Source organism: Xenopus laevis, chromosome 3L (assembly GCF_017654675.1).
Source record: "Xenopus laevis strain J_2021 chromosome 3L, Xenopus_laevis_v10.1, whole genome shotgun sequence".
In the NCBI taxonomy this organism is placed as follows: domain Eukaryota; kingdom Metazoa; phylum Chordata; class Amphibia; order Anura; family Pipidae; genus Xenopus; species Xenopus laevis.
Genome location: NC_054375.1, coordinates 85,996,865 through 86,015,980, shown reverse-complemented (window position 1 = coordinate 86,015,980; position 19,116 = coordinate 85,996,865). Strand labels below are relative to the sequence as shown.

The following is a 19,116-nucleotide window of genomic DNA, read 5'->3' as shown; positions in this document are numbered from 1 at the left end:
ATGGACATTAATTGAACAGAAGAGGACCAATAAATAGAGAAGATACATAACTACAAAAATAAAATAAAATCCAAGTGTTAATACGCATTTCAGTCTTAAAAAATGCTTTATTCTTTTTGCTTTATTGTTCTGTAGGAGAGGACTGCTTATACTTCTGGAATCTGCAAACAATTATTCTTTTACACTTGAAAGAAACTGCCTATAAACAGGAGCGCTCCAGGCAGGTAGCAGTGCCTGGCTGGTTACAAGCAGCAAAAAGTCACTCCTGATAACTTTAAAAGTCATAATCTTGATTTTAAATAGGAATTTCACCTCTTTTAGTGCAGAAAGTGCTCTTTTAATTAGGGATGTGCCCCTCCTTGCCCCATTCTGATGCTGTAAAGTAAAATACAGGGGGGAGGCATTGCTTTGGCAGCTTAAACTGCCCATAAACCTCTGGGGTAGCTTTTTCACTAAAAAAGGTCACCTTGCTGAATAGTTACTGGGAAACACAAAGATAACAGTTTCCCTTACTCCTATTGAGGCAGAGTACATAGTATTACCAAGCACTGGCACTTTACACATAGCAGTCATTTAGTGGCTGCTCTTAAATCCACTGCCATAAGTTCTGTAAATAGGTGGCACCATTTTGTAAGAACAGATCCACAAGAGTTTCAGTGAACTCACATTCCTAAACACATTAGTGATTTATGGTTGAAATCTGACGGTTTGTTTGTGTATTATAGGTGGATAACATTCAAGCCAGGTTTTTCACATTGGGCAGAATCTAGGCAAATTGGTACCAGCAGAAAAATGGCAGCTGATAAATCTTGTGTGAAATTGGAAGCTTGGGTTGTAGGAGACTTTAGGGGTCATTTTCTTACAGATGCACAGTGTGCAAAGTTCAATTTCGGATGTAGCTGTGCTAATTAAAGCAGGCCAGTATGGGAACCCTTAAGCAACTGCCACATTTGGAGGTGGTGATACCTCAATGGACACATTTGTGCAACGTCCAAAATAGCAGGCAGGGCAAGGCAGCAGCATTAAGCACAACTACTGTATATGAAAGTTCAAGGAGAGACTTTGGATGTAGAAAATGAATACAATTTAACTGCGGTAAACTTTGGGCAACTACAAATATACAGTACTTGTTGATTGTAAATGAATCTTGTTTACCATAATAGTTTAGTTGGAAAAATAAGTGTCAATAAACATGCATAAAGTGGTGGTATGGTAACATCAGAGCACAATTTATCAGATAATATACATGACCAAAAGTATGTGGACACAAGAATACCATGCCTATATATGATTGCTGAACATTTCATTTGAAAACCATAGGCAGTAATATTGAGTTGGTATCTCTTGGCTACCACTACAGTCTGCACTCTTCTGTAAAATATTTCCACTGGCCTTTAGAAAATGGCTGTAGGGATTTGCTGATATTCAAACACAAGAGCATCAGCAAGGTCATGCACGGATGTATCATGATAGGGCTTAGCTCACAGTTGGAGTTCCAATGTATGACAGGTGTTTGATTATCTGGACTCTTTGAAGGTCAGTCAAGTCATCTTATGGAGCTCACTTTGTTCACAGGGGCATGCTGAAGCAAAAAATGACCCACCCAAAACTGGTGCCACAAGTTGGAAGCACACATTATTTGAAATTGCATTATTCTTCTACCACCAAACTACTACAGTTCTCACTATGCATGCATGCTGGTAGTTTTCTCTTGTATCAACCAACCCGTCAGAATGCCAGATGGTGAAGTGGGAATTAATTACTCCAGTGAGTGACTTTTACATCTAAAACATGTCAATACTCTGTGGTCCCATTCTGTGTGCTTGTGTGGCCTACCTCTTCACAACAGTTAATGGTTGATCTGGGCAGGTCTTGCAGTATAGAATTGACAAGCTGTTTGTTTTGGATAGATGGCATCATATGTCAGTGCTCTGCACCTATAATTAATGTGTGTGTGACTCAAATAGCCAAATCCATTAATTATGAGGTCTGTCCACATACTTTTGGTCATTTAGTGGATTAATAAATAAAACTGCAAGAACATACAATATATTTTTATAAACACAACAGCTCTTCTGTTAAAAAAAAAGCCAATAGGGATTTCTGCTTCTATAAATTGCTAATCTAACTATTGGCCCTTTATTATTATTATTATTATATATCTTACAATGATTGTCATAGAAGGAAAGAATGTCATTAACTCCTTTGTGGAAAACTGGAAAACATTCAGACTTCAGACTAAATGAAAAATCTTAGCTTTGTGAATGTAAGTTTGAATCTAGATATGAGCTTTTTCCCACCTCAATAACTGTTTTAATTTATACATGACCAGTAAGAAATCTACACAGGAAATGTAAAATAAGCCTAACCACTTCACAGATAACATTCTTTTTAACATTTCAGACCCTAAAACAGGACTTAAATACTAAATGGACTGACAGAGTTGAATGTGTCAGTGATTAAATTATATGTAGACAAAACAATTATGTTGCCCAAGGGAAATCAAATGGATTTAGGACTTTGACTTATATCCCTAACATTGGCTTTTTTTTTTTAAACCATTGCAAAAAGTAAAATACTCCCTTGGGCTTAGATTCCTAGAAAGATACTCCTTTAATGGCCCATCCCTTATTAAACAAATCTGAAAGTAACAATTAACCCTTTCCATGTCAAAGGGTTTGTTTAAAGGATATTGTGAGTTGCAAACCATCTTGACCTGGCACTGAATAAAATGGAATTTAGACTAGATTGAAAAGCCTCTGAAAAGGCAGTAACAGCACGCCAGTGCAGCAAGCTATTAACATGTATAACTAATGTTATATATCCAAAATTGAAGAGCTTATTTAGAAGACTCATTTGGAGTAACAGACCAGTAACCTTAGGACCCTAAGAAAATGTCCCTCCAAGTAAAACATAATTTGACTTTTGCAAACCACACACAGACATAGATCCAAATATAAATAAATGCGTGCAGACAGTCAGACAGGGGACGACACAGTCATGTCACTGTAGGCCTGTTACCCTGCAGGTGTGACAAGGGAACCCCCATGTCACATAAATGGAGTGAATGTAATAAAAGGCATAAATATTAAAATGTCCTGCATAAACAAGTCAAAAATGAGCATTTCACAATGTAACATTCTTTATGACAGCAAGTGCAGCGAGTAAAGTGCAATCTTTAGCAATAATGCAGCGTTTCCCCAAAATCCCAGTTTTATTGGGACATATGCGTAAGTGCTTAATGATGCTGGGTGCTAAATTAATCCTGGAGCTACTGTCAGGTTGGGAGGTGGTGGTAGCTCCAGGGTTCCTCTGCATCAATAGGTGCAACTGTGCTCAATTTGGAACAGAAGGCAGAAAGGACTGAGTGGTGCAAAACACAACTATATGAAGGTGTAAGGAGCACATTTTGATGCAAGAATCTTTCATGAATTGGGCTTTATGCGCAACTCACAATGGGGAAAATTGCATGAGTGCATCTGCGCTTGCAACTATAAATGTCCTCTATGACATTAATAATGTTGCATTGTGCAAAGAATATTTTTTTTTTGATCTGCTAAAAAATTGCATTTTTTTAGCAAAACTAACAGTAAGTAAAAAAGTTTAATCATATGTACTGTGGACTGGAGCAAATTATAAAACATGCATTCTTTTGCACTGGCGGATGAAGAGGTGTACCTTCTCAAATACATTCAAAGAAAATATTGTTCACACAATGTAAAACTACATCACAGTGTGCATATTTTCCCATTTTATTACATTCACCAAAAGTATTTTGCATTAAAGTAATACTGACAGCTCAATATCAAAACTGTAATTAATCTAGGATGTCCAGGACATCTTGTTTCTATTTGAGGGTGACACTTGTTTCTATTTGCTGAGCTACAGCAGCCTTATAGACAGACTTGACAGCTGGTGGAGCAATAAAAGTCAGGTTGCTGCCTGTTATTCCCTGTGGGAGCATGCAGCAACCTGACTGCCTGTAGGAAATTTTACATTATATTCAATATCAGTGTGTTTTGTTGTTTTGTATGGGCCTGTCAGTTTCTCTTTTTATTATATTTCAGGGTGATTTTGATATTTGCCTATAGAGGGTTAAAAGAGATGTAAAGCATACATTCTCCTATTACGTATAGAAGTTGGGCACATCTCCCCACCCAAATGGCATCATTTGTTCTGCATAAACCCCCTCCATTCATCAGCCCCATCACATTTTCCTAAAACAAATTGGCAGCTTTCACACAGTGGCCATTTTCACTCACATCATCAGTGACATTTACATCTGCAAACAGCACATGTGCTCTGTATGGTTCATGCAATCAAGAACACTTACACAGGCGCACGTTACTCTGATGAAAAAAAAATATTTTGGGGAGAAAAAATCCATTTACCTAACACCAGTTCTTTTTTAGAAGAGGGTCTGTAATACACAGTCATTTAATCCTGCTCACAAGCTGTGGTTCTGCATTCTCCCAGCATGGTGAACCTCCTGTCCCTCACAGGAGGACCTAATCCGCCAACAGCATCACTGCTAGTGCACCTGTTGTGCTGACTGCAAGACTGGAAGGGTACTACATTAAATCATTTAAATCTTTTTATGTTCCTGTTACTCTGATATTGTTTGTCTTGACTGATCCAGTGCAATGCTACCATTTCTTCTGTATTAAAGGGATGTTTTACCTTTAAGTTAACTTTTAGTATGTTAATGAATGGCTAATTCTAAGCAACTTTTCAATTGGCCCAATTGTTACTTTTTTATACTTTGAGTAATTTGTCTTATTCCTCTTCTGACTCTTTCCAAATTTTAAATGGGGGTCACTGACCCCATCTAATACACAAATGCTCTTTAAGGCTACAAATGTATTGTTACTGCTATGGTTTAATACTCATCTTTCTATTCAGGCCCTCTCCTATTCATATTCAAGTCTTTTGTTCAAATCAATGCATGGTTGCTAGGGTAATTTGAACCCTAGCAACCAGATTGCAGAAATTGCAAAGCAAAGAGGTGCAGAGTGAAAACCACAAATATAAAACAATGAAAACCAATTGCAAATTGTCTCGAATATCGCTCACTACATCATACCAAAAGTACCGTAACACAGTTACAGCATGTAAAAATATAGTGTACATAAAAAGTAACTCCTGTAAATATGATTCAGTGTGGTAACTGAGGCTGTTTCCTTTCATTGTTTATAGTGCTGAGTGCACATTACAAAAAAAGGAATTTAAACTTTTGTTTTAAAATTGCAAATTTGGTATTATATTTTGGACACTGTTGCAAAGGTTTTCCATCTTGGGAGTGTCTGCTACAAGACATATGACGTGCATGAAGCCTACTCTCCTTTGATGCATTGGCAGCTCCATTACACCACTCAGTACATGGTAATCAATATCACCCCAGATTAATTCCTGGTCAAACTGTGCAGCCTTTTCTTTCTGCAATATGAGCTGGGCTGAGCTTTTTCAGCTTCACTGATATGAGACGGTCTATAACCCTTATAATTAACTCTTACAATTAACTTGTCTGTTCTTTGGCATCCTGTGTAAAGTTATACCCAATCCTTATCAGAGATGCCTTTGATTAGAACCAGTCATATTGTGGCAAACATGAATACACACACCTTCTCCATTTAGCCTATATCCCCTTAACAAGCTCAAATCAGCATTATTAACTGACTGGTCATCTGAATCAAGCAGGCACAGTTCTGGAACATCAATATCATCACATTGCCAGTGTAATGCAATGAGCTCATCCAACTACATTTGCCTTTCAGGCTTCTTGTATTCATTTCCATATAGTTATTTAAGGCTAAATAAACATGCAATTTCAGTTGCTGCCGCCCAGTAATTTGTTAAAGCTGCAAATCATTTAGTCATGGGTTTTGACTTATGGACCCACCGCATCAGAACAATGACACAATGCTTAGGGGATGTAACTGGCTATGCTTTAAACTGCTTATATGAAGAAAACAGGCTGGGTGCCAGAGGCACTTTAACTCAACACAAGATTATTTTCTGTACTCCCAGAAAACCTAGTGACAGCTTCTCATAGACATGCACACATACATATACACACAGCACCCAGATTGTAGCATATTGAACATCTCTATTGCATAAAAGTGCATATTATTTCTAGAATATCAGTTAACATCTTTGGAATTGTCTGCATTTGTTGACTTTTTATTTTTCCTTTAGCAGTGCTTTAAACACCAAAAGAACCTCTTGTAACTACTCACTAAATACCTTCCCTGTCACTTCTACAGGGAGAGCAAGTATCATACGTACTTGTAAATCATACTTGTACATTGTACCTAAAGCTTGCATTAGTGTTTCAGCACAGGACCATGCAAAAATAAAAGCATGCCTTGTATCGGCTTGAGGGCTAGGAATGCAAAGATTTGTTGGACTCTGGAAGATTTTCTATTTCAAAAGAGGTCATCTTCCTCGATTTTTCTAGTCCAGCAACTGCTAACAATGCCAAGGAAATAGCTGCCTTCATGAACCTTATGTCAGATTCTAAACACAATTCATCTTTGCCTCTTATATCCAAGGTCCCTGGGTCCCCAATTTACTCAATTGCAGTACACCATGGCAACTTATGAGAGCTAACCACAGTTGAGTGTAAGTAACTGCTAATTACTTGCTTGATACTATTTACTTTCTGGGTCACATTTGCAGTAATTAATGAATGTTACTGATTAGCGATGCACATAAATTCTGACGCGGACGACAATTTTTATATGCGCGACTCTTTTGTCCAAATGCATTAAAGTCAACGGGCGTCCGAATAATTGTGCGACAATTTGTACACGCGCAACTCTTTTGTACAAATGCATTAAAGGGCACCTGTTGGGTAAAAATGTTATCCTCAACCAAAGGTGTGGGGGGATAACAGTAGTTTGTTTATATTAAAAAAAAATGCCCTCCGCCAACTTTACGCTACGCACACCGGAAGGGAGCTCCCAGTGTAAGCAGCCATGTTGTGTCGCTCGCATGTGCATAATGAAAATGTGCCACGAATTGCACGTGTCACATGCACATGACGTCACATGTGCATTATGCGAATGTGAGTGACACAACGTGGCTGCTCGCACCCGGAGATCCCTCACAGTACGGGTAGCGTAGCGTTGTCGGGGGGGGGCATTTTTAACTACTGTTATCCCCAACCGAAATGAGGGCTCTATTAGCCTGCACCTTTGGTTGGGGATAACATTTTTACCCAACAGGTGCCTTTTAAAGTCAATGGGCATCCGAATAATTATGTAATTTTTTTTTTTGACACAGCAAATTTTTCCATGGCAAATTTTTGAGGCAGTTTTGTGAAAACATAGCGAAGTGCAGAAATTTGCAAGAAATCCTGGCTAATAAATTCACCCATCACTATTGAATGTAGCCCATTCAGTAGAACTGTGACCTGTCAACACACGAGTAATGAAATCACACCTACTGCCCAGGCCCAGATTTGTGGCGAGGCCACAAAGGCCCGGGCCTAGGACAGCAAGTTGTTCGGGGAGGCAAGCCGCACTGGGGAGCTGCGTGTCCAGGATTCGATTTGGGGGGAGCTGTGCGTCCAGGATCGGTTTGGGATTCGGCCTTTTTCAGCAGGATTCGGATTCAGCTGAATCCTTTTGCCAGGAATCCAAATTCAGATTCAGTTCCGTATTCAACTGAATTTCTTTTTCTTTTTTTTTATTCGGGGGTTCGGCCAAATTCGGTGCATCCCTAATATAAAGTGCAGTCGCCTGGAGATCAGAGGAAGGGGAAATTACTGTTGGGGTAGTGGGCTGCCACTGTAGATGCCATGAAATGCTTAGGGGCTAACATTGTGCCTGTCAAATAATGTTTGGGGGGGTCACAGTATATCATGGAATGCTTGGGATCACAGTGCTTTATGAAACAATATCTCTTAACAGTTTGTTTTTATTAAGTGGGTGTGATATTTGGGGGGGGTGTACCATATGGTTTTGCTGCTGTAGTACATGCAGTTAATACGACCCCTCTATAAACTTTTAATTTATTTTGAAGCATGCAATAGTCTTACCGGTATGCGTTGAGTTACTGCAGTACTCTATATCCATTTCTTGGAAACCTGGATTTTCTATTAAACTGTGGCCCAATATATTCAATAACACAAGAGCCACAATGTATTTAACAGTTTTAATGTATTTAACAGTCAGCAGTGCATGGCAAATAAAACTACAATAATCTGTACTGGGCACAGCAAAATGCAATAGATATCAAATATTTCTAGGGTGGGCTTGGGTTTTGATGTCAGGGTTAAGAGAAATTGGATTTTCCAATTTTTTTCACTGCAGGTTGGGTTGTTTTTGGGTTATGTCGAATGGCTTTTGGCTGGTTTAGGGCAAGTTTTGTGAATCGTGATGAGCTTGGCAAATTTTGAAAATGAGACCTGGCAGTCCTGAGCCCTGCTGTGTATTTCACTAGCCACCTTGTGGGAAAAATTCATCAGAAAATCAGTAGCAGCCGGTAAAGACTTGTGATCAATGGGAGTTGGGAGGGGACTATCACTTGATGCAAATATGAAGATTTTTTTCTTCTGGAGGTTGGAGTAATTAAATGGAAGGCAGGCGTTTAGCAAATGAATACATCTTTGTGTCATATTGACTCTTTTTCAGAAGCCTGAGTGGATTAGCAGAGCGGCACACGCTTGAGATGAGAGGGAGGGGCAGCGCTGGCACCAGCACACAAACACCGCGTTTCCTCAGCGCTCGCTCATTTCTCCTGTGGGTACAGCAGCCGGGGGAATCAGCATCCCCGCTGGGGGCGTCTCACAGCTCGGGAAAAGGAATCGTTCTCTTTGCTTCTAATAAAGGTGAATGAAAAGTAGCTGTCTTTGCCAGAAAGCTAGGAGGGGCTTGGAGCTGCTCAGCAGAGATTGGCCGCTATTGCTAAGTGCTTTGCCGCAGCGACAACAGCAGTGAATGTGAGAAAGCACTACCGGCGAGCTGTCAGCTTGGAAACAAACGTCCTGGAAAGAAGTGCTTCTCTGTTACTAGTTATGAGGCATGACAAATGGGAAATGTGGGCTGGGGTGTAGAAGTAAGCCATTCCTCTGGGGAACTCGCAGGGAACTGAAAGCAGAGCCAGTTCGTTAGACTCCAGCAGCAGCAGCAAAGAAGGCAAAGGCTTCTCCCAAGTACTGTCCTGTTCCACTATGGCTTGTACCTTATGGAATGCATTGCTTCTCTTTGGGCTTCTCTGGGCTTCATCTGCAGCTGCGAGTGATACCACACAGCCAAGGTTACGCCTGTCCCACAAAGGTAAGAGAGCAGCACTCTGTATATGTCACTGGGATTCTGCTTTAACACATCATTATCCTTTATTGCATTTGATCCAGGATGGATGTTACACTGCAATCTTCATCATTATCATAACTAAAAATCACTGTTGTTTTCTACACATCCCACCTATAGAACCTGTTGTACATCATGGGGGGCAAAAGGGTTAAACGAGCAGTTATTTAGCATTCCCATTCCCAAATGCAGTTTGTGCTTCTATGCTGGTTTTTATGCCATAGAGCAGAACACACACACTATACAGGGAGCAAAGTACCTCTATGAAAGCTAGACTTGTTCTCCTCTGTTCAAAGGGGGTCGGAGCTCTGTGATGTCTTGCAGACTTCATGAATAGGATGGTAGGATACAAACTACTTTAAGCAATTGGTAGACGGTAATTAAACAGATCATTATCCTGTATTTATAAAGTGCTGACATTTTCCACAGTGCTTTACAGAGATATATACATCAAATTCTATATGTGTGTGTATAATGTGTGTGTTGTCCCTGCTCCAGCAGATCTCACAATTTAAGTCCCTCTTACTTCCATACACACTCAAGGGTCAATTTATCAGGATCCATTTAAACTACATGTATGGTTTTGTAGTGTGGGAGGAAACCAGAGCACCTGGATGAAACCCACACAAGCACAGGGAGATAATACAAATGCCTTGCAGATAATTACATGTCTGGAATCAAACCTATCACCTTGCATTTACTAGTGATACCTTATAGATACCTCGAAGGCAAAACAAGCAACAGGGGATGCACCATGTACAGTGTCTGTGCCAAATGTATTTACAACTTCTGTACATGGAAACTTGTATTACACAGATGATATTTAGGTCTACATGTTTCATTTTGCACTGCAACATAACCCAACTGGATGTTCAGTTAACTAGTCCAATGTTTGGTAGATAGAACACACTTGCTACTGTTACATCCTATGCCACCTTTGACCTCATCCTTCTGTTCACTTTATTGCTGTTACATTTTTAAGAGGAACCAGAGAATAACCCCATATGAGTATATATTTCCTACTTCCACCCTCTACATCACTTATTTGGCTAACACTGAAATTCCAGATTAAATGTTATTCCTGTAACAGATCAATACAAGATGCCTCAGTGACTTGTATGTTTACATTCAGGGATTGTTTGCATTGACTTTCCAGAGACACTTCTCTGACTGCTGCTATTAGTGTTAGCATGCAATTGCATTTATTGTGTTTTTAATAAAATTATACTCCTCTATTACTGATAGGGCTCTTATAGACGAGCGTTTGAAGCTGCGCTTCCGTGTTCCGCTTTTATACGTTCAGCCGCAGGGGAGCGCAAGAGTAGATGCATTCAGTTTTTTTCAATGGGGCTGTACTCACATAGGCGCATGTAGACGCCGAACGCAGGTTGAGACAAAACATTCCTGGATTCGGCGCCTACATGCGCCTGTGTGAGTACAGCCCCATTGAAAAAAACTGAATGCGTCTACTCCTGCGCTCCCCTGCGGCTGAACGCATAAAAACGGAATGCAGGGGAGCGCAGCTTCAAGCACTCGTCTGTAAGAGCCCTTAAAAATGAATCCTAGAACAACTGTTAAGTAGTAAGAACAAATATAGGCTGGCAAAAGTTGTTTGACTGTGGATACAGCATAATGGCCAGAGGCCAGGCAACTAATGCATCAGATTTTGCATTCAAAAATAAATCATATTGATGGATGAATTTGTCAGGAAATTTGCGAAGCGACGAAAAATTCACGAAACGCATTGAAGTCAATGGGCGTCAAAATAATTTTGATGCTTGTCAATTTCCATGCCCTCGTCAATTTTTATACACGCGCCTATTTTGTTCAAATGCATTAAAGTCAATGGGCGTCCAAATAATTTTGACGCACGGCAATTTTTATATGTGCAACTATTCTGACGCATGCCCAAATTATTTTTACGTGGCAAATTTTCGCGCCTGCCGAATTTATTCACCCAACATTAATGAATAACACTCCATGTTTTTGCAATCTGATGGCATGAAACTTATGTTTATTTCTTGTGTTAACCTCACCCTATAGCCAATTGCATCTCCCTGGCATCTCACAGCTTTAATCTGGACATAAGCAAGTTGTTAGTACAAACAGGCCTTTAAGAAAAAATGTATAGGATGCTGGTCTATGAGTAGGGGTACAGTTTACAATTAACAGTTATAGACATACAAAGGATTTTCTTTCAGTGATTTTTTTATACAAAAGCTGATTCTAAAAAAAATATATAGGGGATTAGTAAATGGAAGACTGTCTTGCATTAACACTAGAAGATACGTACGGATTGAACCCAACACTTGTCCTTATATTACCATTAGGTTGGTGATGTAACAAACAAGAGTCAGTGCTGCACAATGATTAAAGTTTCCTTTCCCCTATTTAATGAATATGAAGATGATTCATCAAGCTCGAGTGAAGGATTCGAAGTAAAAAAACTTCGAATTTCGAAGTGTTTTTTGGGCTACTTCGACCATCGAATGGGCTACTTCGACCTTCGACTACGACTTCGAATCGAAGGATTCGAACTAAAAATCGTTCGACTATTCGACCATTCGATACTGCCTCTTTAAAAAAAACTTCGACCCCCTACTTCGGCAGCTAAAAGCTACCGAAGTCAATGTTAGCCTTTGGGGAAGGTCCCCATAGGCTTGCCTAAGTTTTTTTGATCGAAGGATATTCCTTCGATCGTTGGATTAAAATCCTTCGAATCGGTCGATTCGAAGGATTTAATCGTTCGATCGAAGGAATAATCCTTCGATCGTTCGATCGTAGGATTTGCACTAAATCCTTCGACTTCGATATTCGAAGTCGAAGGATTTTAGTTCCTAGTCGAATATCGAGGGTTAATTAACCCTCGATATTCGACCCTTCATACATCTGCCCCGAAGTGTTTTTTGTTTTAATTTCACAACCACAGGTTTCCTTAAGTAAACCAAAAACCATTTAGTTGCGCTCTGGAAAAACTCATTGGGTTACAAAATTTCTAAAGTACTCTGTGCACGAAAACTGAAATGCTGGTTTGCTAAGACTGCATGATTACAGGTCAAAAAAGGTAATTCGTTATTATAACTGACTGGACTGCAGAGCTGACTAAGAAGCTTTCCTAGGTCATATTCCAAGGGTTAGATACCGCAACTCAGTCCAAAGATGAAAACTGCTGCCAGCTGAATCATTGTACATTTGTTAAATAAGCTTTTAAGATTGATGCAAAGTGCAACCTATCCCTTAACATTTATCTTTAATAAAGAAAGTGTGGCTGAACTACTTGTAAAAGGATATACAAATGCACCAATAATATAGAAAATTAGGAATACGGCCAAATGTATAGATTTGCCAGACTCTTATATTATGCAGAAGAAGGTTTTACAGTCTAAGCCATGGAAAGTAACTGTGGTTCTTGTATAATGAAATAAAGACATGTTAATTAAAACGCTGCAAGGGTGACTTACTAACATATGTGCAGTTACCACTTAGCAATTAGTTCTGATCAGTCTACAAGTTAAATAGAACTGTTCATTAGATAGCACTGCTACAGTTTAGCAGCTATGTGTGTATAACCTGATACATTTTAACCTCAGATTTGTCCATGGGCAGCCTGAAAGGGCCACATACATTTAAATTTAAATAAGTTAAGTGGGTCCATTAAAAGGTGTCCCAAGATACATTCAACTTCCTTTTCCAAAGCAGACACTGCAAATGACAACATTGTATTGTACCATGTAAACAATGTGAGACTTTACAGAAAGCAATGATTACAAATACAAATAGGCCACTTTACTCTTAATAAAGAAAATGTGTCCCAGGCCTTCTGTTAGTAACCTGGGTAATGTAAGTGGCAGATAACCGAAAGGAACTGCAGATGCCTGGTTTATACTAAAAGGTCTCATTGTTGGTAAGCCTATGCTCCATCTCTTCTCACTCATTTGGAAAAAAGGGCATGTTTCTCTTGTTATGCATAGAGGCATGTTTCTCTACATACCTGGAAATATTCTAAACCTGGAAATATTCTTTACAGACATCATTACATCTGTTGTAAATACTTGATTTATCCACTAGCCAGGTCAAGGCGCAAGAGCTGATTTTTTCTTTTTAAATGATGGTTTCAGTAGAACCAAAGAAAAAAAAAGATTGTATTTAAAGAAAAACACCCAGCTATAAAAAGCCATACTTTATAGATATTAACAATTTGCAGCCCAAAAATCTTAAGGGAAAAATCAAAGGGAAAACTGAAGTTTCCCAAAAAGTAAAATAAATGAAATAGAAATATATTTTTCATAATGAAAACCCTTAGGTTTAATATCTGCAGTAAAACAATGTATGTAAGGAGCACTCAGAAAGTGTCAACAAAAATACTTATGTAAAAAGATACATGTTTATAGAACAGACTAAGGTTTTCATTTTGGCAGAAATTATTCATTTTGTGCTCTCATAGGTTATGACTAGGGTCCCATGAGAGCACAAAATGCATAATTTATGATACAAATTATGAATACATAAACTATAATGTTTTTACATAAACCTACTGCGATTTTCTGAAGGCTCTTTTAAGCCCTTCTAAAAACACAATTACTTTAAACCCACAGTCTATAATGTATTGTTTTAAAGTACTTTGTTTACTGTAGACATGTCTGAGAAAATTCCAAACTGAAAAATAGGACATTTTTGGCCATGCCAATAATTTCATATATTTAAAAATTACAACATAATTTGCCGCTGTCCATAAACAGTGCATATCCATATGCACAGAAGCTGAATAAATAAGAGATGTCCTTATTATTTATTTACATAATGTTATTTAAAACTAGCTATTTCATAAAGTAGTACTTGCCAAACAGATTTTTTTATATTTACTTTTGAATCTGACATGGGGCTAGACATATTGCAGGTTTCCCAGGTGCCCCAGTCATGTGAGTTGTGCTCTGATAAATTTCTGTCACTCTTTACTGCTGTACTGCAAATTGGAGAGATTTCACCCTCCCCCCTAGCATCCTAACAACAGAACAATGGGAAGGTAAACAGATTACAGCTCCCTTACAGAAGTTAACAGCTCCCTTACACAACATAACAGCTCCCTTTCACAAGATAACAGCTCCCGGATACAAGATAACAGCTCCCAGGTAGATATAATGATAACACTCAATAGTAAAAAGCCATGTCCCACTGTGACTCCTTCAGTTACAGTACATTGAGAAGAGAAATAATAGCCTGTCTGATAGCACTTCCATCAAATTGCTGGCTCTTTCTAACAGCACAGGATCAGGCAAAATGTCAAGAGATGGCTGCTTGTACACCAATATTACAACTAAAAAAATATACTTGTTGGTTCAGGGATTACATTTTATATGGTAGAGTGAATTATTTGCAATGAAAACAGTGTAATTTGGAAATAAAAACGATGCGATAAAAATCATGACAGTATCCCTTTTATGTTTATGTTTGGACTCCATTGGGCAGATTCCCTAGACGTCATTTCATAACTACACCGATTCCCTAATGGGCGCAGGCATCACTTCACTAGCGAATTAGATATATATGCTAGCGTTGCTTCGCACTCTAACGCCAGGCGAATTTTCGCTCTGGCGAACGGCTGTAACTCCGCAAATTCAGTAAAATTCCGATTTTACTGAACATTACCTCTTGTGCCAGACTTGCCTTCGCCACCTCAGACCAGGCGAAGTGCAATGGAGTGCATAGGACTTCCTCAATTTTTGGTTGAAAAATGTTCTAAGTCCCAAAAAACGCTGGCATCTTTTCCTTTTTTTCAGGGTGATAGCCTGCAAAAGACCGTCATTTTTTTTTTCGGGTTCCCCTGTACATTTCCTAACATATGGCACATAAACTATACACTGGGCTCATGTGTAGGGCATTATAAGAACTTTATTTTATTTTATTAAGGTTCCCTGGTCATGTGTAATGTAATGTATTTGCTGCAACATATACGTCCATTCAACTTTCACTTCCCGCCGTATGCAAATTAGCCAATGCTAGAGCAACTTTGCTTTGCTTGGCGAAGTAGCCAGTAGCCATTGGGGCTCTCTGTAGAATCCAATTGTATTCTAATACAGAGCTTATTTGTTATCTGCTAAGAAGCCTGTGCCTTATCTCCTTTTTAAAGCTTGAATGGCTGTTTACATAAACTACATTTGTCTTTCTAAAGCAAACGCGTAACTTTTACTAATGCACAGTGGCGTAACTAGAAGTTACTGGGCCCCACGGCAAATTAATTTTAAGGTCCCCAACATATCCAAAGGTTGTCTTGTCAATGTACAGCAGACTACTATAAACTACAGAGCTATACACCGCATACCTCCCAACTCTCCCGTTTTCTGTGTGACAGTTCCGATTTTACGTACTCTGAACCCACAGTCCTGGGTTTCTTCCTGAAATGTCCGAACTTTCACTTTGATCTCATTCACTGACTCAAGAAAAAGACAAAGTTTCTGAAATTTAATTAAAATAAGAGGCTTTTTGGCAAAGAACCCAGGACAGCCAGCAGCTGCAATTAGATACTTTTGTAACAATTTAAGATAAGCAAAACAAATAAATAAAAATATATAACTATTTAAAATAAGCAGGTCTCTTGGGAGAACTGAGACTAGCAGCTTATAGGACAATTTATTTTCAATTGCAAAACTGTTATAACACATAAAACCACTGGCGTAACTATAGAGGAAGCAGACCCTTGCGGTCCTTGCAACCCATGGGGACAGATGTCTAAATCAGAATGTAAAGATGCCCAAATCACGGGAGTCACAAAGAAGCAATCAGAGAGGTCCTGGTGAGTAAATACACAAACATAGGAGTCATTGATGCACATTCCCTGAGCCCATGTTTTATGGGTATTTTCTGCAACTGAATACATTTTTTTTAACATAGATTTTGAGAGACAAATATTTCAAGGGTAAAAGTTGGCGTAAAGGTGATAATGCTATTGGCTAACTAAGATGATAATCACAGCACACTTTCCAAACATTTCAGTCCTTTTTTCAAAGCCAATTGCCCAGTAGCAAATATATCATCATAAATGTCTTAGGCCACCATATACCACATTGAGGTTATCAAGCACATACAACATTTGGGCTAAAATATAAAAAAGCACTTTAAACATTTCTAGTCACAAGTGTATTCACTTGGAGAGGGTGTATTCATTTTAATTATTTCCTGAAGAGATGGTGTCTATTTATCATTTACATCTGGACAGTTTTCCAATTACCATGTCTGGTTCCTCTGGTTAATTTCAGAGCTGTGTAATTCCGTGGCTAGAGGCCAAGCCTACGTTTTGTTTGTAAGATTGTGACTGTGCTCCATGAAAATGCTAGGCTTTTTTTTGTAAGGGGGGGGGGGGTGAAAGCATTTTGATAGGTCACTGTCACTATATCAATGATGTGTGTAATTTATATAGGGTTATTCTGTGTTTTGATTCTTTGCTGTTTTCCAGTGTATATCAGTGTTAAAGGAACAGTTCAGTGTGAAAATAAAAACTGTGTAAATAGATAGGCTGTGCAAAATAAAAAAAATTCTAATATACCTGTAGTTAGTTATCCAAAAATGTAATGTATAAAGGCGGGAGTGATTGGATGTCTAATATAACAGCCAGAACACTACTTCCTGCTTTTCAGCTCTATAACTCTGAGTTAGTCAGCGACTTGAAGGGGGGCCACATGGTACATTTCTGTTCAGTGAGTTTGCAATTGATCCTCAGCATTCAGCTCAGATTCAAAAGCAACAGATATGACCCATGTGGTCACCCTTCAAGTCTCTGATTGGTAACCAGGGTAACCAAGAGAGCTGAAAAGCAGGAAGTAGTGTCCTGGCTATTATGTGAGACATCCAATCACTCCAGCCTTTATACATTACATTTTTGCCTAACTAACTATATTAGAAACATGTTTTATTTTGCACAGCCTATTCATTTACCCAGTTTTTATTTTTACACTGAACAATTCCTTTAAAACTTCTATTTATGGTTTCTGCCAATTCCAGTCTTTATTAGCTATGTCTATTTTCTCCTCTAACTCTTCACCTGCTCCCCTATTCACAAAGACTATCACTAAATGCCTACATGTAAGGGGACTAATCTTGCCATGGGCCTAAACATTTAAAGGGATTGTAAAGGAGAAATATGCTCTTTGATGGAATACAAAAGAGGGTGGTACAAACAGGTTCATGGATTCCAAAGAAGAATCCTTTGAAAAAGTCTCTTCAAATACATAGAAAAGTCAGTACACCTTTATAACCAATATACTGTGGTTGCTAGCATGCTTTGTCCATGCTTCACCTAAGTCATGACCTCAAGCTTCACCTATCATATGGTTTAATGCATTTAGAGGCCTATTTGGCTTACCTTTTTAACAGATACAATTTAAAATTTAGCTACAGTATCCTGATATATTTACATTTCTTGGTTGGAGGCATCTTTTCTTTTTTTGTGTCTATGATGCTGCAGTGGGCTGTAATTGGTTATTTGGTAGCTCTTATGTGGACTGGCAGCCTACTGATGGGTCTTCTTGGCAGTACACCTGGTCTTTATATCTCCAAAACTTGCCTTAAAGTCAGAAATCCAAAAACGATCATCTGATTCAAAGCCACTGGGAATAACATCAAAGGACTTGGTGAGCAACATGTTGCTTGTGAGCCGCTGGTTGGGGATTATTGCTATAGAGTGTTCTTTGTCGTCTAAGAACCATAGTAAATAATGTGTTATTTGCTGTGGTACTTGGAGGGCAAAGCTGACACTCAAAAGACATGCATAATTCATATTCAGCAACTGAATCTGCCACTTCATCTTTCTCTAGTAATCCAGTCCTTTGCTATTAAGTCATTTATGGACAAAGGAAAAGGAAATTATGATGGCTAATTAAAAAACATGATAGCGAACATTACCTCATGTAATTGTAAAATTAAATCGTCGTGGAGCATAAAAATGTAGCATGCTACTTCTTCCTCCTTTAGCAGTCTCTTAGACTTCTGTGTTAATAATTTACATCTAGTGATATAAGCATAATTGTAATGTTCAGCGGTGTCACCCGATGTCATCTTGAAATGACTGAAAAGCTGGCAAAAACATCTCTTTTTGTTTTATACTGCTAAAATGTTAGCATTTAAAATACTTTCTTCATTGTTTGTTACTGAATTTTTTATTGGGTAATGCACAAAATGAGAAGTTTTATAGAAAAAATAGTAAACAACATTAAAATTCAGGATAAACTGTAGATAAAATGCATGAACCTTTAGGAAAATGATTCTTTATCTCACTTACAGTTGTTAGAGATGGGATAGTGATGTGCAGGATATAATAAACTGAACTTTTCTTTTGCATGCCTTACATCTGGCATTGATATCTACTTCAAAGAGCTTAATTTTTCACACAGAGCTAAAGTATTTATATGATTTTGAAAAAAAGGAGTTGGTTGTATACACACATAAGCTTTGGTGCCTCCTAGTGCAATCTAAACAAGTATATTCTTATCCATTGTTGTCAATCTTTTGCCCCCAGTTTATTTTAAAATAGAATCAGTACACATGGTTTATATGCTGCTTCATCACTGTAACCAGTAACCCATATTTATTCATGTACATGAACATACATGAACCTGTAATCATGTGGCAGTCACTGGGCTGAATCTAGTTTATTTACACTATCGCCTACATCTAACCTTGATAATTAAGAAATATTTTACATTGATCAGTGTAATTCAGTCCTGATTTCCTTTCAGGCATATTAGCAGTTAGTTTTTCCCACTTCTATCTACACAACCAATGCATTTATCTGTAAGTACTTTAAGGTTTG

General features: G+C 38.4%; 1 protein-coding gene across 1 annotated transcript in view; it reads left to right on the top strand.

Moving 5' to 3' along the window:
* Positions 1-8,510: 8,510 nt before the first annotated feature.
* The window catches only part of sema3e.L (semaphorin 3E L homeolog), a 102,300-nt gene continuing 91,694 nt past the window's right edge, over positions 8,511-19,116 (top strand). Inside the window, exon 1 of the mRNA XM_041586555.1 lies at positions 8,511-9,281. Within this exon, the coding sequence (XP_041442489.1) occupies positions 9,176-9,281 (106 nt within the window). The 5' untranslated portion in view covers positions 8,511-9,175. The remainder of the gene's footprint in view (positions 9,282-19,116) is intronic.